The 27633-nt window shown below is 46.4% G+C and overlaps 2 protein-coding genes and 1 pseudogene across 2 annotated transcripts in view; 2 read left to right on the top strand and 1 right to left on the bottom strand.

Annotated features, from left to right (window-relative positions):
* The window catches only part of LOC133381901 (zinc finger protein 420-like), a 71702-nt gene extending 64891 nt beyond the window's left edge, over positions 1-6811 (top strand). The window contains exon 3 of the transcript XR_009761752.1: positions 6645-6811. The gene's annotated coding sequence lies outside the window, so the exon portion shown is untranslated. The remainder of the gene's footprint in view (positions 1-6644) is intronic.
* LOC133381895 (zinc finger protein 420-like) overlaps positions 1-27633 on the bottom strand; it is a 154425-nt pseudogene that overhangs the window by 29632 nt on the left and 97160 nt on the right.
* LOC133381989 (zinc finger protein 892-like) lies at positions 6899-20843 on the top strand (the record flags this gene model as incomplete). Its single annotated transcript, XM_061621633.1, has 3 exons — positions 6899-7279; positions 7448-7701; positions 20840-20843. Coding segments are annotated over 3 exons (639 nt in total), but the record flags the coding sequence as incomplete, so codon positions are not given.

Below are 27633 nucleotides of genomic sequence, written 5' to 3'. Positions count from 1 at the left end.
ACATCTTCTTATCATCCAAACCTTTCTGCTCTTATCCCTATCAGATCATACCCAAACTGTTGTTGTTGTTGTTATGTGCCTTCAAGTTGATTATGACTTATGGCGACCCTATGAATCAGTGACCTCCAATAGCATCTGTCATGAACCACCCTCTTCAGATCTTGTAAGATCAGGTCTGTGGCTTCCTTTAAGGAATCAATCCATCTCCTTTTTGGTCTTCCTCCTTTACTACTCCCTTCTGTTTTTCCCAGCATTACTGTCTTCTCATGAGGTGTCCAAAGTGTCATGAAAACCTGAATTCAAGATGGTTGTATAGCAAAAAAATGTGGGGTTTCATTTGTTAATGTGGGATCTTAACAGGTTAACATTTCGTTTCTGTATTAGAGCTATGAGTTGGCAGTTTTATTTCCCAGCTGTGGCTACTCAGAGGGCCACCCTAAGACCACCTTGTCAGTAGAAGCTGGGCTCCATCAAGGTTGTAATGTCTGGGAAGCTTTAGGGAAGATGTTTCATTTGGCTGGTGATTGATGGGCCCTTTTATCATGAAGAAATTTCCTGATTGGTTAATTGGATCCGGCCTGTTGCTAGGCAGTTTGCCATAAGTATGGGGCTCCAACCTTAGCTTTTGTTCCTCTCCTGGGTCCCATCCTGCCTACCTGATGTTTCCTGCTGAGGTTCCATTTTGCATCACCTCTCCTGACTGTTCCTCTCTCTGAGGAAAGGGGGGCTGTGCAACTGTCTACCTGTATTAGACTAGGTTAAAGAACTATTTTGCTGCTGTAACTGTGCACCTCTTTCATTCTTTCATAAAGTTATTTCTACTGACCAGTGTGTGTTCATACAGGAGAGGTTTGGCTCTGAACCGGTACCTTGCCAATGACCACGACGACAATTTTAGCTTCTAGTGATAGTTCTGGTTTAATTTGTTCTAACACCCAATTATTTGTCTTTTTCGCAGTACATGGTACCCACAAACTTCTACTCCAACACAACATTTCAAATGAGTTGATTTTCTTTTCACTGTCCAACTTTCACATCCATACATAGAGATGGGGAATACCATGGTCTGAAAGATCTGGACTTTGGTGTTCGGTGATCCATCTTTGCATTTGAGGATCTTTTCTCAGAGCTACCCTCCCCAGTCCAAGACTTATTCTGATTTCTTGACTATTGTCTCTGTGACTATCCCAACTTTGGGCTCCACCTGTCAGGTTCCCACCTGCTTGTGGCTACCGTCTTTCACTAGGCACCACCTCAGGACACCACCAGTCAGGATTGTCCTTTTTATTTTTTCTCACTCCGCTCTAGCACAGATCTCACAAGATCCCACTGCTAGGCAGCACACCAGCCACTCCCTGTAAACAAGACTGATAGAGACCTTGCTTCAATCTCTCTATAGCTTGTTACTTTGTGTCTGGGTGCCCTTGCTGTCCACAACCCCCCTGTATCTTTGTCTATAAAGCATGCAATCCTGGGTTGCTCTGGATACTTGACGATGTTACATATCTCCCTTCACTGCTGCCACCATTAGATACAGTTTCCCTTCAGCCTTGGTAATTACCCTGTCCTCCCTTCTGGTCTGTATATTTCCCCAGCCAAGGATCAGGCTTTTGGTAATCCAATAAAAGTATTTCTTTGATAACACCAGGAAATAACAAGATTACTTTAGGAATGTTTAAGAAGCGTATGGTTTCACATAGTGTCACTCTTTATGTTTCTGGTCATATATATACTGTCTAAATATCAGCCAAATATAATCCAACCCTCCGTCAGAACTCTGCCAACCAACCCATCCAAATAACTCCTCATCCAGCATTCTCCAGCCTTCCATCCCATGCTCTCCCCCCTCTCATTCAATTCACTTACCATATATGCCTTCGTAAACCCACACTTACCATATTTACAGGTTTTAACATAAGGACAACACAGTCTCCACTTTGGTTAATGCCTGTGCCAAGTTCAGTGTCCTTGTTGACAACTTTAAAGTTACATAAATCTTCTGTTGTCATTACTTCAGTCTCTTGACGTTCAGCTGTAGTCCTGCTTTTGTGCTTTCCTCTTTCACTTTCATCAGCATTCTTTTCAAATCATTACTGGTTTCTGCAAGTAGTAAGTTATCATCTGAATATCATAAATTATTGCTATTTCTCCCTCCAATTTTCACACCTCCTTCTTCTTGGTCCAATCTGCTTTCTGTATGATATGTTCTGCATATAGATTTAAACAAATGGGGAACCAATCAGTTTCTCCATATTCTATCCATGCAGTAAGTAGCCTCTTGTCCATAGTACAGGTTGCCCATCAGGACAATCAGATGTTGTGGCTTCCCAATTTCTTTTAAAGCATTCCATAGTTTTTCATGATCTACACAGTCAAAGGCTTTATTATTGTTATTGTTACTGTCTTTATTTATACCCCATTGTTTTTCAAAACTGGAACTCACGGCGGCTTCCAGATAAAAATACATATAATTAAAAACATACAAAGTCTACATTAAAATAAAATTAAACTATTTCCAGTATTAAAACAATACACATATAATGTTTGCTATAATCTATAAAGCACAGTGTGATTTCCTTCTGATATTTCTTGGTCCGTTCCATTATTCAGCTTATGTTTGCAATGAAATCTGTGCAAGTTAAGCAGCAGACCGAGTTCGGCAGCTCGAACTTAAGCTTCTGCTTCTTAACCAATTCCTTATCCACAAGAGGACCTCTTCTCTTATTCCATGACTGCTAAGCTTCCTCAGAAGTCTTTGGTGAGGTACCTTGTCAAACGCTTTTCGAAAGTCTAAGTACACTATGTCCACGGGATCACCTCTATCTATATGCTTGTTGATACTCTCAAAGAATTCTAATAGGTTACTGAGACAGGACATTCCCTTGCAGAAGCCATGCTGGCTCTGCTTCAGCAAGGCTTGTTCTTCTATGTGCTTAGTTAATCTAGCTTTAATAATACTTTCTACCAGTTTTCCAGGGACAGAAGTTAAGCTAACTGGCCTGTAGTTTCCGGGATCCCCTCTGGATCCCTTTTTGAAGATTGGCGTTACATTTGCCACTTTCCAGTCCTCAGGCACGGAGGAGGACCCAAGGGACAAGTTACATATTTTAGTTAGCAGATCAGCAATTTCACCTTTGAGTTCTTTGAGAACTCTCGGGTGGATGCCATCCGGGCCCGGTGATTTGTCAGTTTTTATATTGTCCATTAAGCTTAGAACTTCCTCTCTCGTTACCACTATTTGTCTCAGTTCCTCAGAATCCCTTCCTGCAAATGTTAGTTCAGGTTCAGGGATCTGCCCTATATCTTCCACTGTGAAGACAGATGCGAAGAATTCATTTAGCTTCTCTGCAATCTCCTTATCGTTCTTTAGTACACCTTTGACTCCCTTATCATCCAAGGGTCCAATCGTCTCCCTAGATGGTCTCCTGCTTTGAATGTATTTATAGAATTTTTTGTTGTTGGTTTTTATGTTCTTAGCAATGTGCTCCTCAAATTCTTTTTTAGCATTCCTTATTGTCTTCTTGCATTTCTTTTGCCAGAGTTTGTGTTCTTTTTTATTTTCTTCATTCGGACAAGACTTCCATTTTCTGAAGGAAGACGTTTTGCCTCTAAGAGCTTCCTTGACTTTGCTCGTTAACCATGCTGGCATCTTCTTGGCCCTGGTGGTACCTTTTCTGATCTGCGGTATGCACTCCAGTTGAGCTTCTAATACAGTGTTTTTAAACAACTTCCAAGCATTTTCAAGTGATGTGACCCTCTGGACTTTGTTTTTCAGCTTTCTTTTTACCAATCCCCTCATTTTTGTGAAGTTTCCTCTTTTGAAATCAAATGTGACCGTGTTGGATTTTCTTAGCAATTGGCCAGTTACATGTATGTTTAATTTAATAGCACTGTGGTCACTGCTACCAATCGGTTCAACAACACTTACATCTCGCACCAGGTCCCGGTCCCCACTGAGGATTAAGTCCAGGGTTGCTGTCCCTCTGGTCGGTTCCATGACCAACTGGTCTAGGGAATAGTCATTTAGAATATCTAGAAACTTTGCTTCTTTGTCATGACTGGAACACATATGCGGCCAGTCTATGTCCGGGTAGTTGAAGTCACCCATTACTACCACATTTCCTAGTTTGGATGCTTCCTCAATTTCATATCTCATCTCAAGGTCTCCCTGAGCATTTTGATCAGGGGGACGATAGATCGTTCCCAGTATTAAGTCCCTCCTGGGGCACGGTATCACCACCCACAACGATTCTGTGGAGGAGTCTGCCTCTTTTGGGGTTTCGAGTTTGCTGGATTCAATGCCTTCTTTCACGTATAGAGCGACTCTGCCACCAATACGTCCTTCCCTGTCCTTCCGATATAGTTTATATCCAGGGATAACCGTATCCCACTGGTTTTCTCCATTCCACCAGGTCTCCGTTATGCTCACTATATCAATGCTCTCCTCTAAAACCAAGCACTCCAGTTCTCCCATCTTGGTTCGGAGGCTCCTAGCATTAGCGTACAGGCACTTGTAAGCAGTGTCTCTCTTCAAGTGACTTTGGCACTTGTGGTTTGGCCTGTGGTAATTTTGCCCTTCTGAATTGATATCCTGTGCCCCTGCTTTTACAATGCCTACTTCTAGGCCTATCCCTTTTTAAATTTCATCATTTCTTTGGTTTTTCTCCCATGGGGGAGGTTTATTCCAAACTGGACCTTCCTCAGCTCCTGTCGGGTTTCCCCCCTCAGTCAGTTTAAAAGCTGCTCTGCCACCTTTTTAATTTTAAGTGCCAGCAGTCTGGTTCCATTCTGGTTCAAGTGGAGCCCGTCCCTTTTGTACAGGTCCGGCTTGTCCCAAAATGTTCCCCAGTGCCTAACAAATCCAAACCCTTTCACCTGATACCATCGTCTCATCCACGCATTGAGACTGCAAAGCTGGGCCTGTCTGGCTGGTCCTGCGCGTGGAACCAGTAGCATTTCAGAGAAAGCCACCTTGGAGGTCCTGGCTTTCAGCATCCTACCTAGCAACCTAAATTTTGCTTCCAGGACCTTACGGCTGCATTTCCCCATGTCGTTTGTGCCAACGTGCAACACGACCACTGACTCCTTCCCAGCACTGTCTACCAAACTATCTAAAGGACAAACCAGCACAGTCAGGGAAGACTGCTCTAAAAGTAAAAAAGAGTCTTGCTTGCTACAAAACTATTAATATGTTATGAACCTTTTTGAATACAAGTAGTTTTATAGAAGAATATATCTTGCTTATGTATATTTTATTCCCCATCATATGGATATATAATATTTCCCCATTATAAGTACTGGGCTGTCCACCTTAAATGGAGGAATAAGAGAGCAGATTTTAATTCCAGTTGTCTCTCTCTGCATCTCTTTTCACAACCTGTGTTCTGTCATGCCAGCTTGCCAGCTTTACCCTGGCCTGCATTTAAAATGGCTGAACACCAAAGCCTTGTGGGAATTTTCCCACTAGACATCTTTTTTTTTAACCTGCTGGCAAGCAGTTAAATGTTTGGTTCCCCCCCCATCACTGTGACTTGGTGATTTTACAACAGTTAGCTTAGCACCTCCTGATCAGCAGAGGGCGCCTGGTTCTGTCAAGGCTGTCAAACTCCTTGAGTTTGTTATGGGACATCAAGAGGAGGTGCCAGGTGCTGTGGGAACATAGTTTTTTCCTCCTTTTGATGAAAATGTCAATTGGTTAATTGTCTCCGGCTGAGCCAAGATCTCTTCCATAACAAGGGGCTCAGAACTTTGGGTTTTTGTCCCACTTCGGAGGGTCAGCCTATTGCATAGGTGATGTTCTGTTGTGGCTCCATTTTCGTCCTGACACGCAAGTTCCCTGAGGGGAGGAAGGCTATTCATCTGCAGATCTTATGGTCTGTAAGTATAGCTTAGGCTAGGAAGCTTTCGTTATGTTAATCTGTGCCAAAAGTCTCTTACTGTATTCCTTTTTAAACCTTAACTTTTTGGGCATATGGCAACAGGATCTAAATTGCCACTAAAATTTATTGTGTGTACCTCTTCGTTATTTGAAAAACTTTTATGCTTTTCTTATTTTCTTTTTAATAAATTTTAATTATCTTAACCAAGGTGTGTTCACTCCAGAGAGGGGGTTTAGTTCCTAAATTCAGTCCTTGCCATTTGACTACAACTACTGTGTAACAGAGGAATGTTTTACCTGAGACTTTAGAAGGGACAAGGAGTGCTTCCATACTCTTCTCCTGAGAAGCTCTGGTGTTTTAACTGGACTCTGCAGTTCTCTTCGCCCCAGAGTGCTAACCAGCTAGAAGGGTGGTGGCAGTGACTACCTTGCAGGGTTGGTGTGAGCATGCACAACCTTGTCAAAGCAGGACTTGCTGGGATGAGTTGCCCAAAGCTGCGGATTGACTGCTGGGATGGTGAAGGCAGACAGCTGGTGGGCTCAAGCCTTTCACTACATAGTGACAGTGGGTGGGAGTTGCCCTCCCCACTTTCACTACATGTCCAAGCACCTACTGCTAAAATAACTCCATACAAGGTGTTGAGCTTCGACAGTTAAACTCTGATGTCAGCAGAACTCCCAGAAATATGTTTTCAAAGAACAAATCATAATATATTCACAGGATTTATCCACATCATTTTATCTCCTTTCCTTTTCATTCCATCAGGATACATCTGGGGAGTCAAGGCTGAGGGAGAACCATCTGAAGTATCACTGGAAAAAGCTGAGGAGCAGATGCAGGAGCAGAAACTGAGGAGTCAAGATGGAGCAAAGAGACAAGAGGAGAGACAGACTCACACAGGGGACAAACCTTATAAATGCTTGGAGTGTGGAAAGAGCTTCAGTCACAGTAACACCCTTACTTCTCATCACAGAACTCACACAGGGGACAAACCTTATACATGCTCAGAGTGTGGAAGGAGCTTTAGTCAGAGTAGCCACCTTACTTCGAATCAAAGAACTCACACAGGAGACAAACCTTATAAATGCTTGGAGTGTGGAAAGAGCTTCAGTCACAGTAACACCCTTACTTCTCATCACAGAACTCACACAAGGGACAAACCTTATACATGCTCAGAGTGTGGAAAGAGCTTTAGTCAGAGTAGCCACCTTACTTCGCATCACAGAACTCACACAGGGGACAAACCTCATAAATGCTTGGAATGTGGAAAGAGCTTCAGTCGGAGTGACAGCCTTACTTCGCATCAAAGAACTCACACGGGAGACAAACCTTATAAATGCTTGGAGTGTGGAAAGAGCTTCAGTGACAGTAGTGCCTTTAGTAAACATAAAAGAACTCACATGGGAGACAAACCTTATAAATGCTTGGAGTGTGGAAAGAGCTTCAGTCAGAGTAGTGCCCTTACTTTGCATCACAAAACTCACATGGGAGACAAACCTCATAAAAGCTTGGAATGTGGAAAGAGCTTCAGTCACAGTAACACCCTTACTTCTCATCACAGAACTCACACAGGGGACAAACCTTATACATGCTCAGAGTGTGGAAAGAGCTTTAGTCAGAGTAGCCACCTTACTTCGCATCACAGAACTCACACAGGGGACAAACCTCATAAATGCTTGGAATGTGGAAAGAGCTTCAGTCGGAGTGACAGCCTTACTTTGCATCAAAGAACTCACATGGGAGACAAACCTTATGAATGCTTGGAATGTGGAAAGAGCTTCAGTCGGAGTGACAGCCTTACTTCGCATCAAAGAACTCACACGGGAGACAAACCTTATAAATGCTTGGAGTGTGGAAAGAGCTTCAGTGACAGTAGTGCCTTTAGTAAACATAAAAGAACTCACATGGGAGACAAACCTTATAAATGCTTGGAGTGTGGAAAGAGCTTCAGTCAGAGTAGTGCCCTTACTTCGCATCACAAAACTCACACGGGAGACAAACCTTATAAATGCTTCGAGTGTGGAAAGAGCTTCAGTCGGAGTAGCCACCTTACTTTGCATCACAAAACTCACACAGGAGACAAACCTTATCAATGCTTGGAGTGTGGAAAGAGCTTCAGTCAGAGTAGCACCCTTACTTCGCATCAAAGAACTCACAGAGGGGAAAACCCTCATAAATGCTTGGAATGTGGAAAGAGCTTCATTCAGAGTAGCCACCTTACTTCGCATCACAAAACTCACACGGGAGACAAACCTTATAAATGCTTGGAGTGTGGAAAGAGTTTCAGTCAGGGTGGCCACCTTACTTTGCATCAAAGAAGTCACACAGGGGACAAACCTTATAAATGCCTGGAGTGTGGAAAGACCTTCAGTCGGGGTGACCAACTTACTTCGCATCACAGATCTCACACAGAGGACAAACCTTATAAATGTTTGGAGTGTGGAAAGACCTTCAGGTGGAGTAGCTCCTTTACATAACATCAAAGAATTCACAAGGGACAAATGTTATCGATGCTTGGAGTGTGGAAAGAGATTCAGTCAGAGTAGCTACCTTACTTCTCATCAAAGAAGTGTTACGATTGCTTGGCTAACCCCATTTTGGTTCAAGTGGAACCCAGGAGGTGCAAGGCCAGGAACTATAACTCCCACCCCCACCTCTCATACCCCTGCCCCGCTGGTATGGCTGGTTATGTGTCAGGACATTCTCTAGACTTGATTTTTGCCACTGGAATGGGGGAAGGTGATCTGGGAGTGAGGAATTTTACATCTATTCCTTTGTCATGGACAGATCATCGCCTCTTGAGCTTTAGACTCACATTGCCTTCTCCCCTCTGCAAGGGTGGAGGACCAATTAAGATGGTCCGTCCCCGGAGACTAATGAATCCTGAAGGATGGTCATTCCCCGGAGACTAATGAATCCTGAAGGATTTCTGGGGGATTTTCTGGCTGATAAAACTGACGATTCTGTCGAAACCCTGGTCACTCTGTGGAATACGGAAATAACCCGGGCAGTTGACACAATCGCCCCAGTGCACCCTCTCCACTGCAGAGCTCAATTGGCTCCTTGGTTTACCGAGGAGCTAAGAGTGATGAAAAAAGGAAGGAGACGGTTGGAGGGCAAATGGAGACGAACTCCTGACGGCTGTAATTATGCACTTGTGAAGGCCTCCACTAAACGTTATGGGAGGGCGGTGAGGACGGCGAAGAAGCAATACTTTGCTACCTCTATTCAGTCATCTTGTAACCGCCTAGCGGAACTTTATAAAGTTGTCCGGAGACTTTTACACTCTGGTCCTCCGGACGCAATATTACCATCAATGGCCCGCTGTAATGAGTTTGCGAGGCACTTCCAAGATAAGATCATAAACATCCGCCTGGACCTTGACTCCAATATTGCAACAGTTGAATCTAATGAGGTGTCCAGAACACAGTCTTGTCCTGTTTTATTGGATGAGTTTCAGTTGGTACAGCTCGAGGATGTGGACAAGGTACTTGGACAGGTATGGGCGACCACTTCCGCTCTGGACCCTTGCCCCTCGTGGCTAATAAAAGCTAGCAGAAATGGAACGGCCGGCTGAGAAGGAGTGGTCCCACTTTGCCTGAAACAGGCGGTAGTGAGACCACTCCTAAAAAAGCCCTCCTTGGACCCTGACAATTTTAACAACTATAGGCCGGTAGCAAATGTTCCATTTCTGGGCAAGGTTCTAGAGCGCATGGTCGCTCGCCAACTCCAGGCCCTTTTGGATGAAACATTATCTGGATCCATTTCAATCCGGCTTTTGGGCGGGGTTTGGTACAGAAACAGCCTTGGTCGCCCTGTATGATGACCTCTGTTGGGAGAAAGACAGAGGGAGTGTAACTCTGTTGGTTCTCCTTGATCTGTCGGCGGCTTTTGATACCATCGACCATGGTATCCTTCTGGGGTGACTCGCGGATTTGGGAGTTGGAGGCACTGCTTGGCAGTGGCTGTGCTCCTATCTTGGGAATCGTCTCCAGAGGGTGATGCTTGGGGAACATTACTCGAGTCCCTGGGTGCTACAATATGGGGTTCCGCAGGGCTCAGTTCTGTCCCCCATGCTTTTTAATATCTATATGAAGCCGCTGGGTGAAGTCATCAGGAGTTTTGGAGTGCGTTTCCAGCAATATGCTGATGATACGCAGCTCTACTTCTCCTTTTCATCTACTTCAGGTGAGGCTGTTAATGTACTAAACTGCTGCCTGGCTGCGATAATGGACTGGATGAGAGCTAATAAACTGAGACTCAATCCTGACAAGACTGAGATGCTGTTGGTTGGGGGGCCCTCTGCTCAGATGGTTGATGTCAGACCTGCCCTAGATGGGGTTACACTCCCCCTAAAGGAATAGGTCCGTAGTTTGGGGATCTTATTAGATCCGCTTCTGTCACTCGAGGCCCAAGTAGCCTCGGTGGCACGAAATGCGTTCTACCAGCTTCGGCTGGTAGCCCAACTACGACCCTATCTGGACAGGGAGAACATTGCCTCAGTTATTCACGCTCTGGTAACCTCTAGATTGGATTACTGTAATGCTCTCTACGTAGGGTTACCTTTGAAAACGATTCGGAAACTTCAGCTAGTGCAGAATGCCACGGCCAGAGTTCTTACTGGGACGAAGAAATTCGACCACATAACACCTATTCTGGCCCAACTGCAGTGGCTTCCAATACGTTTCCGGGCCAGATTCAAAGTGTTGGTCCTCACCTATAAAGCCCTTAACGGCACTGGACCGCAATATCTGATGGAACGCCTCTCTCGCTATGTTCCTACCCGTTCACTCGGCTCGACGTCTAAGGCCCTTCTCTGGGTCCCAACTCCCCGGAGAACAGTAACAAGATCGAGGGCCTTTTCGGTGGTGGCCCCTGAATTATGGAATGCCCACCCAGATGAGATACGCCTGGTGCCTTCTCTGTCATCTTTTCGGCGCCAGGTAAAAACCCACCTCTTCACCCAGGCATTTTAAGCTTTTATTTTAATTTAATCTTATGTTTATTTTCTTTCACTCTGTTTTTAAATATGTTTTAAATTGTATGCGCAATATACACTTGCTTTTTTATTAAATATTGTGGTTTTATCATGTTGTACACCGCCCTGGGAGCTGTTAGTTAAGAAATGCAATTAAATAATAATAAAATAATAATAATTATGAGTTCCAGAGGTGTTGTGCGAAGAACAACAAGGGCACCGTTAAGAAACAAAATTAACCAAAAGCTACGGCATAAATGTTATCTTCTTCTTTGGCAGACTTCCCTCACTCACAGTAGAATCCTCCATTGTTCATTATAAGGAGCCTTAGTTTTTCAGGGTTAGTAAGAAACTCTCATGCAGGCACACACACACACTACACACACACACACACACACACACACACACACACACACACACACACACACACAAGATCAGCAGATTCTCAGTCCCCTCCTTTGCAGGAGGGGGAGAGTGGAAAAAGTCTTTTAAAAATGAGGCTTGAATCTAGAGAGAGAAGGAGAAGGGGGGCCAGAGAGATCCGAGCTCCACCCTGTGTACTACGCTGTCAAGGAATGCATGGAGGGACTGCAGGGACAGAACCGGGAAGACTCTGGGTCTTGGAGCAAACCCTTGAGACCAAGAGATTCCTTCCTGGTTTTGGATCAGAGCTCTTCCACATAGCTTCAGCTGTATGCAGCCGCCCACTCAGGGCCTAGGAGAGGTAATCATTCCTACTTTTAATAGGAATAGGGTTCTTTAATCTCTTTAGTTTAAAGTTATGAATGGGTTAGGATATCAATGATTAATGCTGCCACGCACCCAAGTAATTCTGTGACGCTGTTCTACTCTTTTTCTCAATAAAATCAAGCTTTGCTTTAGTCTGGTGTGTACCTGCCTTTCTTGGGATACATATATATACGCACCATTTAGGCACACTTCAGGGCAAAGCGCTTGTTCTTACCCCTAGCAAGAGATCCCCCTCCTCTCAAGGAGGTGTGTTTCATGGGACAGGGAGGTGGCAAGTTCACACACTCAGGTTCCCAAGAGCAAATGTAACAGACTGGCAGAGACTGGTGGGCAGCCAGGGTTGCAGGAAATAAAGTAACGTCTGAACAGTCCTGCAATCCAGGGAAACAGGTAGCCAAGTTCTGCATGTGTCTGCAATGGGTGTGATTTCCTTTTCCTTGATTACTATGTTTCGCTGTCTCTTGGTTTAAAATAAGTGGGGAAATGTCCTTTAAATGCTGTGGTAATTTAGAGGTTAAGGTATAGAAATTGCCTGGCACATGGTTATCTCTCTCCTCTTCTGTCCCTGGCAACAAAGCTTTGGCGAACAGTGGCAGCAATTGTGGCACTGTGTTTGGCCAAAGTTGATACTGGATAGAGAAGGTTAACCCACGAGTGGCCAGAAGCTACTAAGGGGGTTCCCTAAACTGGGTCCCATCCATTTTGAAAGCCCTTGATAACACTTGTGTCTCCATCCGCTTCCGCAAAATCCTGGGGAACGAAGCCTTGCAAGTGGCTTGAGCCGGTGGTGCTAGGCACTTGGGAAAAGTGGAAATGAGATTTGCACTGAGAAGGTTCAGGGCTCTGGCTGGCAGAGACTCCCAAGTGGTTCCTGTCCCTTTAGAAACCCCCGTCTTGTTTTTCCTTTTGAGAGCCAATCTGGGAGAAAAAGCTGGTGGGCAACAGCTTTCCTCATGAGTGACTTGACCTGGGAATGTGGCATTTGAAGTTGGCTCATCCCTGAACTTATTTTGAAACTAGGTTTGGTTGTTTTGTGTCTGCATTGTTGAACTCTTTGCATTTGGCTTTTGGTGTTGGAGATTTCTAAGCTATGGCAAAAGTGGCAGCCATGGAGGGAACCAAATGCTTTATGAATCCAGTAGAGCGCCTAACGAAAATAGAGAAATCATTGATGAATAAGGGAAGGTGCATGTGGGGTAATAGTTGTTTTAAAAGAGAGAACCCCATGCAAATCATGAATGGGGCCTATGAGGAATATTGCCAAGAATACAAGCCTTCCAAATGAAAGGAAAATGCTGCAGCAGCTTGGGGATTTTATAATGCATGTCAGGATTTGTCAGATCTTTGAAAGGAGTCAAGGAGTAAGTTGACGCAGGCAGAGGAGGCATTTGATAAGGAAAGAGGTTTATGCCAAAGAGTGAAGGAGTTGGAAACTTTTGATAAGGAACGGGTAGATTTGAATGAAGGATGGAGAAATGACTGATAATTTTGGCCTTGAACAAATGAATTTCGTAGGAGAAAAATCAGGTGGGCTTTTTTGTTAAGACAAAAGGAGAGGGAGAGAGATGAGGCATTAGCTCAGGCTGAGATGGCTTGTAAGGAGTTGAAAAAGAAAGAGGATGAATGAACCAGGGCAAAATTAATTACTGAACACCTATTGGTTAGAGCACGAGAGCAACTGTTGAATGTTAGCCATGGTAAGAGTAAAGCTCAAATTCAAGAACTGGAAAAACAGTTGCAGGTCCAACAGGGGCTGGTGGCCACAGTCATGCATGTTTCAGATGATGGGGAGGAGGAATGGGGCCTTCCCCCTCTCTTTCCCCCTCCCAGAAGAGGCTGTATCACCTGCTCCTTTAAATCCTGAATGGAAGGAGTCACAGCTACTTGCACCCATTATAATGAAAAATGTGGTGGAAACCACTGGGATGGGGCCAGCTCGTTATAAAATTGTCCAAGAGATTGTATGTTGGTCCCCTCCCAAGGCAAAGGCAGTGGCTGATATTTTGGGTTCTTTGAATAAGGACACAGTTTGGACTTGGTTAATTAGGCAGATGAAATGTATTCTACTGATGATGCTCAAGATCTAATGCAGGTGGCAAGATATTGTGCAAATTGGAAGAAATTCCTTGCATGTTTATCAGGCCATGTGAGACGTCAGGAAGATGGCCAGTGTGAGTATAACAGAGACTTTCTGGAAGCCGTGCACATGGGGTTAAATGCTCAAACGAAGTTAGCAATAGGGAGGATGGATCTTGAATGTGTGATCTGGTGGGAATTGAGTGTGGCTATTTCGCAAGTCTCTGAGCTCCTTCGACGGGTTGGAGGGGGGAAAGCCGCCACTGCACAGAAGACGGTTCAGCTCGAGCCAATTCAAACTGTCCCATAGACCAATCAAGGGCCTCATTCATCTGTTGTACCCAATGCAAATTGGGGACCCCAGGGGAGAGGAACTTGCCACCCTCTCTTGTCCCCTGGTTCCAATCGGGGTAATTTCACATCAGCAGGGGGTGGAGACAGGAGACCTGGGTTCAATAACTCCAGCAGCAATCACGGCAACTTGTCTCCCTCCCACCAAAGCAATGACCCTACTCAGACCCGACAGGGGAATGAACTGGTGAGTTTTGGGGATCCCCTCCGTAATCAGCTTTGGTCCATGCTTAGAAATCTGGGAGAAAATATGGATCAGTTCCATAAGCAGCCCACTGAAGTTTTGGCAGAGGCCTTACACAGGAGATTGAAGGCACAGGCTCCTGATATGGCCCCCTCCACCTCTGCTTCTGTTCCCCCCACACACACTGCCCCACTGCTCCTATCCAGCTTCGCTCAGAACAGAGGCAGGCCATACAAGATGTGCACAATCGAACCCAGGACTGCCCAGTTCCTGCTGCTCCAGTCACAACTGTGTCAATGTTAGAGCCAGCTTTGTGGGGCAGAATGAATGTGGAGGCCACAGCCTGGGAACGGAAGAGTGGCCAGAAAACCAGGCTTGGTTTTTTCCGATGAATCCAGTGTGGTAGAATTTTTCCCCAAGCAGCTGAATGCTCCATTGCTCCCATCTTTCTAAGCAGCGTCTCAGTTGATGCCTCCTGTGATCCCTGCAGCTGCCATCAGACCTCTGCAAAGGCAGACAAGTGCTGGAAAGGCTGATCCCTCTGGGAAGGGAGGGAGGAAATGACTGGGTGGTGGGTGGAGTGGCAAGGAGATCCTGGTCTTGGAGGCTACTGGGGGGAAGGGGGAGCAACGTAGCTGGGATCGGAGGGAGGAACAGACAGCAGCAAAAGTTCCCCTGCTCTGAATAGCTCCACTCATCTCTGCACCCATTTCTTGGCCCCTCCCTCTGCTGCGGGACCCAGAGCGACCTCCCGAGAAAAAGAGGACAAAAGCAGGGGTGGCCGCCACTGCTGGGCCAAGGACGATTTGTTCAGCCCACCGTAAGAGCGCCTCAAGGGAAGGGTCCCCTGCCCAGAGCCAGGCGCTGACAGACCGTACAGGGCTCGGGGCTCCAGAGCAAACCTGATAACTCCCCAGCCCCACCCATTAAGAAGCCTCTCTCTGCTGGGGGCTCCGGAATGCATATCATCAATGCATCATGATGTCATGAAATCATAAAGAATTAGTAATTGGGATGCCCACCCCAAACTCTGCTCTGGGCTAGGACAAATCATACACCCCAGGAAAGGGGAGGGTGCCCTCTATGAGATGCCAGTGGATGCTGCCCGGCCCAAAGTGTCTGCTAGGCACAGAGTATGGATGAGGGCATCCATGCAAAAAAAAAAAAAGTCAACAAAAAGAGGCAGAAAAAAAATAAGTAACTGGTGGTACGCACCCCACAATCTGCTCTGGGCCAGGACAAATCATATGCCCCAGGAAAGGGGAGGGTGCCCTCTATGAGATACCAGTGCATGCTGCCCGGCCCAAAGTGTCTGCTAGGCACAGAGTACGGATGAGGGCATCCATGCAAAAAAAAAAATATCAACAAAAAGAGGCAGAAAAAAAAATAAGTAACTGGCGGTACCCACCCCACAATCTGCTCTGGGCCAGGACAAATCATATGCCCCAGGAAAAGGGAGGGTGTATTCTAGGAGATGCCAGTCTTTCCCAGCTAAAATAATGAAAATAGGGGAAAATACGTAATTTGCGGTGACCACTCAAAATCTGCTGTGGGCCATGAAAAATCATTCACTTCAGAGAAGTGGATATTGTTCTCTGAGAGATACCACTGCCTCCGGCCTCGAAAGGTTTTTCTTCTGGACCCTCAGTTCCTTCTTTTTTTATACACACTGTTATGTTAGAGAGGACACCCTCCCCTTTCCTGGGGTGCATGATTTGTCCTGGCCCAGGGGAGGTTTTCATGTGGGCACCATCAATTACTTTTTTTTTGGTTTTATGATATCATTATTGATTTATAATAGTATCAGAAGCCTGATGATTTTGATCGCATACATGTATTGTTATTCTTGATGAGGGAGTCCCCCGATCGCAGTGATATATCATACAGGGTACCCCAACATATATTTTGGGGTTCAGAGACATGTTAACTTTGGCTTCAAGTGGCTGTAGCTGTCAACCTTCCTTCTTTTTAGTGTTTTGAACTTTCAAAAAAACTGGAACTGGGAATTAGGAACAAAATTCAGTATCATGATGTTCCCGGGGGATGCTTCGATCCAGCTCCACCACAGCCAGCCCAGCTCAGGGGAGAGGCAGACGGGACGGGGCAGAGCTGCAGCCTCCGATCTGGAGGGTCTGCTGGGAGGGGGCTTAAGGGGGTCCTCGACCTCTCCCACCCTCCCCTCTGCACCCCATTGCATACCTTTGTTTTGAGGGGCCCCCAGTGCAACTCCGCTCTCCAACATCGCTGCGCACTAAGAGGTGCTCCACGCTTCCACCCGCATTTCTTGAACAGAGGCAGGGCAGGAAAGGGAAATCCCTCGTTTGGGCTCTTTCCTTTGGGTCTGTCCTCACTGGTTAACCCATAAAGAGCAAAGTGGCTGAAGCTCCTGGGCTGCTTCGCAGGGAGAGCGAGGGGAGAGGGAAGCCCCTTTCTGGCCAGTGACCCTTTTCCACATTAAAAATAAAAATGCCATGCACATTTTTAAAAAAGGTTTTGAGGGAACAGCTTAGGTTAGCTTAAACCCTGTTTCCTTTACCTGTTTATTTATTTATTTTATTTTATTCAATTTTTATACCGCCCAAAGCCAAAGGCTCTCTGGGCGGTGCACAGCATAGAGTAAATACAATACAATTAAATACAGTAAAATGACAATAGAAACATACATTTTGAACATTTAACAGCCTGGTATATATTAACAACAATAAAATATGTTAAAATGCCTGGGAACATAAAAAGGTTTTAACCTGGCGCCGAAAAGACAGAAGTGTAGGCGCCAGGCGCACCTCATCGTTAAAACTATTCCATAGTTCGGGGGCCGCCACTGAAAAGGCCCTAGATCTCGTTACAACCCTCTGAGCCTCTCTATGGGTCGGAACTCGGAGGAGGGCCTTTGATGTTGAACGTAGTGAATGGGTAGGTACATATCGGGAGAGGCGTTCCGCCAGGTATTGTGGCCCCGCACCGTGTAAAGCTTTATAAGTCAAAACTAGCACTTTGAATTTGGCCCGGAAACAGATAGGTAACCAGTGTAAACGCGCCAGAACAGGTGTTCTATGTGAGGACCGTCTGGTCCTCGTCAACAGTCTGGCTGCTGTGTTTTGCACTAGCTGTAGTATCTGAACTGTTTTCAAAGGCAGCCCCACATAGAGCGCATTGCAGTAATCCAATCTAGAGGTTACCAGAGCATGCACAACTGAGGCGAGGTCATCGCTGTCCAGATAGGGACGTAGCTGGGCTACCAACCGAAGGTGGTAGAACGCATTCCGTGCAACTGAGGCTACCTGAGCCTCAAGAGACAGGAATGGATTGAAAAGAACCCCCAAGCTACGAACCTGTTCCTTCAGGGGGAGTGTAACCCCATCCAGAACAGGGCCGAGAAGGCACCCACCAACAGCGTCTCAGTCTTGTCAGGATTGAGCCTCAGTTTGTTAGCTCTCGTCCAGTCCATTATCACGGCCAGGCAACGGTTCAGCACATTAACAGCCTCACCTGAGGAAGATGAAAAGGAGAAATAGAGTTACGTGTCATCAGCATACTGGTGACAGCGCACTCCAAAGCTCCTGATGACTGCACCCAGTGGCTTCATGTAGATATTAAAAAGCATGGGGGACAGAACCGATCCCTGCGGGACTCCACAGTGGAGAGTCCAGGGTATCGAGCAGTGCTCCCCAAGCCCTACCTTCTGGAGATGATCCACCAAGTAGGAGCGGAGCCACTGCCAAGCAGTACCTCCAACTCCCAACTCCGTGAGTCTCCCCAGAAGGATCCATGGTCGATGGTATCAAAAGCCGCTGAGAGATCAAGGAGAATCAACAGAGTTACACTCCCCCTGTCTTTCTCCCAACATAGGTCGCCATACAGGGCGACCAAGGCCGTTTCAGTGCCGAAACCGGGCCTAAAACCGGATTGAAATGGATCAAGATACTGTGACAAAACCCCTTCTATTTGGAGAAACTCATGGGCCACATAATCCCACAACTCTACAACATGGGGATCTGTTAAATCGATGTGTTCGTGTTCTCCTTCCCCAGTCATTGGGCAGGGAGGGCCTACCCATACTCCCTCAAATCGAGACCAGGTGCGCAGTTTAATATGCACCACACAGGGAGGTGAATAATGCTCTGAGGCATCAGAGGTGATCATTACTGTTCCCAGAGAACATTTATACCATCTCTGCTTTACTCTCATATGGCGGCAATATCGCTGGCGGATCTGCCCTTGTTTCCGCCAACGTGTAAATATTTCCATATGGGCTACCCAGGCCCACATGGGGGCAATAAGGGGAAGCTGTTGTTCTTCCATTCCCCTTATGGGAGATTGGAATATTCAATTGGGAGGGAAACACTCAGGACAAAGCAATGTAGCTAATTCACTGTAGAGATTTCTGCCTCTCCACAGCAATCCTCTTTGTATAGAACGAAACCCATACTGTGCACTTAACATCCATATGCCATTTACAGCACTGGGTACCGTTCTCTGAATATTAAAGATTTCTCTCAGTGTTTCCTGCCCATTAGCTGGGGTGGCCCAACACACAATAAATTCTATCACAGCCTTAGGGAAGAAGTCTCTAGAATATTCAAACGTCCAATGCAAACAAAAATCCCCTGACACTTCTTGATGTTCCACCCGAGTGTCACGGTGTGTGTATAAGGGCACTAAAAATAACAAAATTCCCTGTAATCCAGGGAAATCATCCCTGTCACTGTAATCTGTGAAATCATCTCTAATATGATATTCAAGGGGATTAGCCATTTACAATTCAAAATACCAAAATAGGAAAGACAGGGTCAAAACTACTATCATACATGCTATGGCCACAACGTCTTCCCTATCCCTCTCCTCCCAAACCATTATCTACCATACAGACAGTTTGCAGGAAGCATTCGAGATGAGTCTTCGCCCTTCAATAACACGGCATAGGTGTTGCCAGCGCCAGCATAAAGTACCTCTCCTTCCTTCAGATCTGCGACCCCAGGCAGTTGTACCCATACACGGCCTCCTGTGGATCCAAAGCCTCCAATTCCTCTGGCTGTTTGGTTTGTAGGCTGGGCAATTTCCGTGATTTGCGGGACTAGGAGAACCTTTTCCAGCACCAATTGTGCTAGCCTTTCCCCCTGTGCAGAAAGACAAGAACTTTGAGACAAGTTATGCAGAATTACTTTCACTTCCCCCCGGAAGTCTGGATCAATTACTCCTCCCAACACTGTTATGCCTTTAGCTGCCAGACTGGACCTTGCAGCTAGGCGTCCATAAACTCCTGGAGGAGTTTGAAGCCCTATACCCACTGGTATGGTGGCAGTCTCACCTGCTTCCAGTCTGAATTCCTTAGGGGTGCGTATGTCTAAGCCTACTGCCCCAGGAGTGCCTTGAACAGGGATGCAAGCTTCAGGCACCAGTTTCCAGACTCTAAGCCCACCTGTTTGTGGCAGGGGAGGTGGATTAACTAACCACTCCATGGGTGAACCTCCCCCTGGGAGCCCTCTCTGATTAAGCAGTCAGACTGCCTCCTCCAGATTTCTTCGCCACCTCTTCAGGTCGGGTCTACCTGTCAAGAGTTTCACCTGTTGTTTCAGAAGACCGTTAACTCTTTCAACCAGAGCAGCTCCCTGGGGATGGTATGCAATGTGATATATCCAGTCCACTCCTTTATCTTCAGCCCACTTCATGATTTCCTTGCCTTTGAAGTGGGATCCATTATCACTCTGAATTTGCTGTGGAGTTCCATACATGTTTTCCAGGCTGTTCAATCCTCTGATAGTGGTTTGCTGCGTTGCTCGGGCAGAAGGAAAAGCTTGAGTTACCCCACTGAAGGTGTCTACACATACAAGGGCATAACACGCTCCTTGGTCCTTTGGCATGGGTCCGATATAGTCGATCTGCCACACCTGTCCTGGTTTAGTCCCGCGGGCTATATGTCCCCAATTCTTCTGCCCTGGGATCTTATGTTGTTTGACTTTGCTGCACACAGGACAGCTCTGAATGAAGTCTTCTATATCTTTCTTGGAAATAGGCAGACCACACTGTTTAGCCCATTCCCAGGTTGAGTCCACCCCTCGGTGCCCACACTGAGTATGTGCCCAGTCTGCTAGTGCTATTTCGATTCCTCGAACTCGGGCTAAGCTGTCCGCTTCCATGTTGCCAGGAGGGGTAGTAACAGCATGGGCATCTACATGCCCCACATGCATTCCACCCTGACACGCAGTGGCATATATGTCTTGCCACATATTTGCCTCCCAAACTGGCTGCCCATGTGGGGCCCAATCTCTGGCTTGCCAGTTGGCAATCCACAGGGTAGCTCCTTTAAATACTGCCCAGGAGTCAGTGTAGATATGTAGGGGCCTTCTTGTTTCCCCCACTATGACTATCCATACTGCACGTAGCTCAGCCCACTGGCTTGACTGGCCGATACCTTCATCCCAATACAGTGTTTGGTCTTCTGGCTGGTATGCAACAGCTGTCCACCGACGTGGTCCTGCTGAGCCTGTGGCAGAGCCATCCGTGAATCAAGCACACTGTTGTTCATCAGGTGAAAGCTGCACTAGAGGAGCTGCCTCTGATATTGGAGACGGGACACTGTTTAACTCTTCTCCTGTTTTGTCCTCTTCTTTGGCTTCCCAGGTGACAGTGCCCAAATAGGTTGCCATTTGATCACTGATAGGAGAAGCTATCACATGGCTTCGTTGTTGCAAATAAATTCGCCATTTCACCAAAGTTGGGTGCTGGGCTGCCCCTGTTCGCTCCAGACGAGTATCAGCTACCCAATTGGCTATAGGGTACTGTGTTCGTACTTGGACCTGCTGAGGCCCCGTGGTCCTCTCAGTTTCTATCAGCGCCTGGTATACTGCACAGATCTGCTTTTCCAGGGGGCTATAATTCCGCTGGGCTCCCTTCCAACCAGTGGACCAAAACCCTATCGGTCTTCGTTTTTGCTGGGCGTTTCTCTGCCATAGGCCCCATGCCATCGGGATTGAAAAGAAGGCATTTGCCAAGTCAATGACAGCATGAATGGTCCCTGCATTCTTTGCCAGGTCTTCAATAATTGTTACCATGTCTGGGACTGCTGCATGAAGAGGTGGGGCACGTTTGTTCAGCTCTCTGAAGTCTGTTGTCAGCCTCCACTCCCCTGTGGGCTTCTGGACTGGCCAAATAGGACTATTGAATGGGGAAGCTGCAGGTCTAATGATTCCCACTCTCAATAGTTCCTGTACAGTCTGGCTGATTTCTTCTGTCCCTCCCGGAATCCTGTATTGCTTCACATGTACAGGCTCCTTGGGTGACGGTAGAATTACAGGCTGCCACTTTACGTGGCCCCTTAACACTGGCTTCACACTGCGAACATGGAATGAGCGGCCAAACTGAAAAATTCCTGTATCAGTTTCCACAGTGCGCCCTTGCAATAGGTCTATACCTATGATGTATTCTGGCTCAGGGGTAATGACTACCCACACATCACATGGTGGATTATTGCCAATTCCCATCTTAACTCTTGTCCATACCCCCTGGATGGTTTTTCCTCCATATCCATCGATACAGATGGTTTCTCCCTGATACTTTCTTGGATCACCATGAATTAGGGTCACTTCTGCTCCTGTATCCAATAATGCCATCACATGTTGGGTATTTTTCTGGCTCCAATGAATTCGCGAAGGCACATGGGGCCGTCAGTCCCCCACCGCCGCTATTCTTCTTACTTGGGTTGTGGCAGGGAACCGGCCTTCCCGTCATTGGGGGCTCGGCGGTGTCCATCGTGGTAGCGCTGACAAATCAGGATAGAGCCCTGTTTTCTTTGATGAAGTCTTCTCCTGGCTTTGGCCCCCCTGTGACTCATCTTCTTGCAGAGGAGCAGTGGGCGTACATGGCTCTGGATTCGATGTGAACTGCTTACTTTTTGGCAGTTTTTTCCATTTTTCCGATAAAACAGCATTGGGCTGTTTATCTATTTCGTCTCTGGGCACCCCTGCATTTAATAAATCTTTCCACATTTGCTGACGTGTCACTTTTAGGGGTCCCAACGTCTTGTCTGGGGCATCTTTCACCTCTTTCTGCCCCCCTACTACTCGGACTCTTTTGCCATGATCTCAATGATCCCGTTCTGGGGCATTATCCAGGTTGTCTAGCTGACTGAGCATCACTCCTACCTCCCAGACTGATCGTCCAATGGCAGCCCCCAGCATTCCTAATAGAACCCCTTTATATAGAGGTGGGGCATTGCAAAGCAACTTCATACGCATGCCTGCAGTGAACAGCTCACTATCGGGTCCTTGGAAAGCATTACCGTAACAAGCTACTAACATGCCCAATTCTCTCAACAGAGCTTGTGCTTCTCCCAATGTTCTCCAGGGGCGAGTTTCTGATTCAACTTCAGAGGCATCTGGCCACGCTTGCCGCATAGCATTAATTACCCAGTCGATAAGACTGTGTATGCCTTGTACTGCAGTAGCTCCCTGTAGGAGCTGTCGTATTTGTGGCTGCCCAGCAACTCCACTGAGCTTCAGCATTTCTGACCCATTCAGCTGGACAGAGTCACCTCCCATGTCCCACAGTCGAATCATCCAGGCCAACACAGACTCACCCCTTTTTTGTTGATACTGCTGCTGTAAGGCGATTAGATCTTGGCTGGTATAATTTTTAATGAGCCGTGTGTGCTCTATCACCTGAGCAGGTTGGTTTGAAGCATTTTTCTGACGAAGCTTGTTTTCAACTAACAGCCTTACTTGTGCTGCCAGTCCTATATTTTCTTCTTCTTCACTCCAAGTCTCACCTGAATCTTCCTCCTCTAAATCTTCAACATCCCATGGATCCCACTTCTCTGGGTCCCAATCAGGTGAAGTGATGATACTGCGCACTCTGGCATGCTTGGGACACTTCTTCCGAGTTCTACGAATGAGTCTCACCGCCAGTTCTTCAGCTTTACGTTCCCAGGCTTCACTGGTGGCAAGACTGTCCTGTAACGTTTCTCTAGTCAGGACTCTGAAGTCTTCCTCTTTTTCTAACTCATCCTCAAGCCTGCCTGCTGTTAGCTGCCAGTCCAGCTCCTTCTGCCCGGCAGCTTGCACAGCTGTCAGCAAAAGCCAAGCCAGAGTTCCTGCACACTGTTTCTCCCTAGCTGACCACTTCTCCAGCCTTAGGGGTTCAATGGCTGTCACCAGACCAGCTGGTGTACAGTCCTTCTCTATTTCTGGCCAAGCCACCGGTCCTGTTAAGACCGATAACTTCTTAGCCACTGGCCCCCACATCTCATGTTGCGGCCAGCCTGGAAGACGATTGGGCAACTCGACTTCCATCACCTCCTCATTCCCCCTGAGTCTAAACATACTCAAGTCTGATAATCCCACCTTCGTCGCCAATTGTGTACCTTCAGGATTGTTTTGGATTACCAGAGATGAGATGCAGACAAGAGGTTTGCTTACAAAGAGTTAAAATTTATTGAGTAATTTACAGCATTCAGCCAAGTATTCCCAATAAAAGTGGATCATCCACACGGCTCTGCAGTAGCTGGGTCAGACTGAACACCCATATCGGGCACAGGTCAAGTTTATATAGCATAAATCTTGGCACATAACATTGACATACACATGAGGTTACATATATGATTAATCAGCATACAAACTTTGAAGTAATACATAATGACATCTGTTTGCATATAATTGGCAGTTCTGACCTTTTTACAGAACACCTTCAAAGCAGACTAATTGCTAGAAAACTATAGTATCTTTCCCGGAGCACCTTGGCATCTTCCCTTGGCAAACTGCATAGCTACCATCTTTATCTCCATCTTTGCTAACAAGCAGGTTCATATTTAACTGGTGCACTAATGAGCAACTGCTGCATTATCTGTGCATTGACTGTCCTGCGACCCATCCACCTGCCTATGCTAAACAACATGCTCATCCTTGAATCTATGCCTATCAGTGCTCTATTCATATCTAAACTTTAACAAGGTACTTTCCAGCATTATACTGGGCAAGCCTTCATATCCTCATTAAAACACTTAGATTAGACTGCAGGTGGCTATGAGGTGATTTGGAATACCCAAGGATACTGGGGCCTGAAGGGGAATACAAGCTTCCAGGCTAGCTAACAAATACATATTGAATATATATATTGATTAACTTAAGGCTATAATAGTTTGCTTAGAATCATTTGCTGGCACAGGGTATACAATGTATTACTGAACACTGAAGTCAGGATCATTCAGACCATGGTATTCCTGATCTCTATGTATGGATGTGAAAGTTGGACAGTGAAAAAAGCTGATAAGAGGAAAATCAACTCATTTGAAATGTGGTGTTGGAGAAGAGCTTGGCGTATACGATGGACTGCAAAAAAGACCAATAATTGGGTGTTAGAACAAATCAAACCAGAACTATCTCTAGAAGGTAAAATTATGAAACTGAGGTTATCATACTTTGGACACATAATGAGAATACATGATTCATTAAAAAAGATAATAATGCTTGGAAAAACAGAAGGCAGTAGAAAAAGACGAAGGCCAAACAAGAGATGGATTGATTCCATCAAGGAAGCCACAGACCTGAACTTACAAGATCTCAACAGGGTGGTTCATGACAGATGCTCTTGGAGGCCACTGATTCATAGGGTTGCCATAAGTTGTAGTGGACTTGGAGGTGCATAACAACAACAACAACACTGTTGTGAGCCCCGCCACGTGGCAGTGGGGGTGAGTTAGAGGATGAGGACTTGGACTGGGACAAATCACCCAGGGAGGGTCCAAGTAGCAGGTCCAGCTTTGAGGGAGCCCCACCTCTGCCTTTGACACTACAGCTCCCCAACTCCAGACCCCCCAGTGGGAGCTCAGCCTGCTCCATCAGAAGCCTCTCAGTCAGGCTCCTCCACCTCCTGTGCCTGAACTGACAGTTAGGAACCCCCTTCCATTGGAGGGGGGAGAGGAGGAACTGGCTGAAGCCCCCCTTTGCCCAGCGCTCTGAGATGCATGCGGTGGGAAGTTCAGCAGACAGAGCGGAGGCTTCTTGTTGTGTAAATTTGTATTTAAAGAAGACTTTCCTGTTCTCCCAGGCATTTTAGCATGTGTTTTTAAATTGTTTTAAATTGTTTTTAAGAGATGTGTTTTTAAATTTGTATATTTGTTTTTAATGTTTTTAGTTACAGTAGGGCCCCACTCATATGGCGAGTTATGGTGCAGACCCCCACTGTAAAGTGAAAACCGCTGTAAAGCAGAACTCATTGAATACAATGGCGCACGATGCCCAAAATCCGCCATAAAAGAGGAACAAGCGCCATATGAGTGGGGCTTTACTCTAATTGCATCTCATTGCCGCATTAGCGAAGTGCCTTAAAGGGGGGGGGGGCTACTGTACTGTAAACTATCCAGAGAGCTTTCGCTATGGGGTGGTAAATAAATAAATAAATAAATGAAGCAAAATGCTGTGTGCCTGCGTGTGTGTATTTACCTGAGAAGCAGGCTTTTACCCTGCACTGAGATCACTGAGACTTAAAAATAGTAGTAGATAGAAAGGCATACCTACTTCTAACTAACTAACTAAGTTGGAGGTACAACGCCCAGGCTTGGGTGTCACCCTCAGGAGGGAGTCTCCTCTCTTTAAGAAGAAGAGAAAGGAAGGAGGGGCAGGCCAGCTTCTCTGAGCATATCCGTTACAAGGGGAGGAAAACAGGCAGAGAACAGCACAGGTAAAGGTAGGCCAGCCTAGCCAGCTGGAGGACCCTCACTCTATCCTCCTTCTGGAATACAAACAGAAGAACTCAAACAGGAGTTGCTCTTGCCCCACTTCCAATAAGAAATGCATATGAAAGAGGAGAAAGAGCGAGCAGGTGCAATGAAAAAAAAAACAAATCTGGGGGACTAGAATATTGGTGAATCGCGTCCCTTGTCAATGCATCTAATACAGCCGAAGCATTTCAAGCAGAGTCACTCCTGCATCTCGAGATGGTGGGAAGATGAGGAGAAGAGTGTAGATGGGGGCATGAGATTTCTGCTGTTGTTTATGCAATTGACCCATGAGATGCGGGGGGCTGGGAAGCAGGACATCCACACAGGCTCCTGGAAGAAGACAATCCTTAACACGTAACAAGACAATGATTAAGAATAAGAATTCTGAATAAGGATTACTCATAGCAAAGAGGGTGTCACGGAGTCTGCCACTCCAGCCCTCTAGGAGAGATTTAAAATAGATCCAGCTCTGTGGATTCCCATTCTAACGTACCTCTTTTCTTCTGAAGTTTCAAATGATGGGCTTGACCTGTCTGAGGACACAGGATACTCTTTTCCATGGACTGACAGGCCAATCTCAGGAAGACTCAGAGAGTTTCTCCACTGATACATTCTGCCCCCCCTTTTGTTTAAAAGTGTTTATGTCCTGCCTGCATCCCTCACATCTCCATGGGACGTACCACAATAAAATACAAAACAACACAAATAAACAGTATAGTTACAAATCCAACTACATCCAACATAACTGCTAGTCAAAACATTCTGACAACCTGGAATCCGCTGCATGTTGGGAAAGGGAGTTTCTATTTCTCTCCTCTGTGGCCAGTGATGGATGATTTGTGCCCCAACTGGCAGCTCCTCTGGGACTGGTGTTTGGAGCTTTACACAACCCGCCATAGGCGTTGAAAATAAGAAGAGTCCCCTGGGCCAGATGTTCCCCATCCCTGGGTTGAAGGCTAATATCCAGTCCTTACAGCATGACTACGTTCTCTGTTGTTTCAAGAGGCAGGCCCCGCCCGGGGGATTCAAATGCACAATTTCTAGAAAAGATGCACAAAGAGGGATAAAGCAGGCAGATATAACTGTCAATCAACCAAAAAAAAAGGGAGTGAAAACCCAAAGGGACACCCCCTCATTTCCCTCTTACTCCCCCCCCCATAAAAGGTAATGAAGGCAAGCAAGAGGTGATGCTCAGGGGACTGCACAATTAAGCAGGATATTCTCCTTCCATCCTCCTGGAAAGTCTGCATCCTCTGAGCATGGAAAGATGGTCCCTCACAGGGAGAATGATGGGATGCCAACAGAGCAGCCAAGTCTAACTGATGAGGGCTGCAGGCAGAGGAGAGAGAGAAACCCATCACTATGGGGAGGGGGAAATAATCCCAGCCAGGCTTTGGGGCTATCCCCTTGGATATGGGGCCAACACAAACTACCAAGGCAGTGGGGGGCACTGCACAGTCCCTGCCATGATTAACTGTCCCCCACCCCTCCCTCAGGTGTAATCCCACCCACGCAGCACAGAGCATGAAGCAAGGACCTCTTTCATTCTTTAATAAAGTTACTTCTATTTCCCAGTGTGTGTTCATTTCAGGAGGAGGTGAGCCCTAAAATGGTAACTTGGCCACTGACCACGACTACTGTGTCAATTGGGGATTTTGCCTAAAGGCTCCAGGGCAAGGAGTGTCTGTTGGACTCTTGGTAT

This window comes from Rhineura floridana, chromosome 3 (genome assembly GCF_030035675.1).
Source record: "Rhineura floridana isolate rRhiFlo1 chromosome 3, rRhiFlo1.hap2, whole genome shotgun sequence".
Lineage (NCBI taxonomy): Eukaryota > Metazoa > Chordata > Lepidosauria > Squamata > Rhineuridae > Rhineura > Rhineura floridana.
Note: the sequence above shows the minus strand (reverse complement) of the source record. Positions and strands in the feature narration are given on the sequence as shown.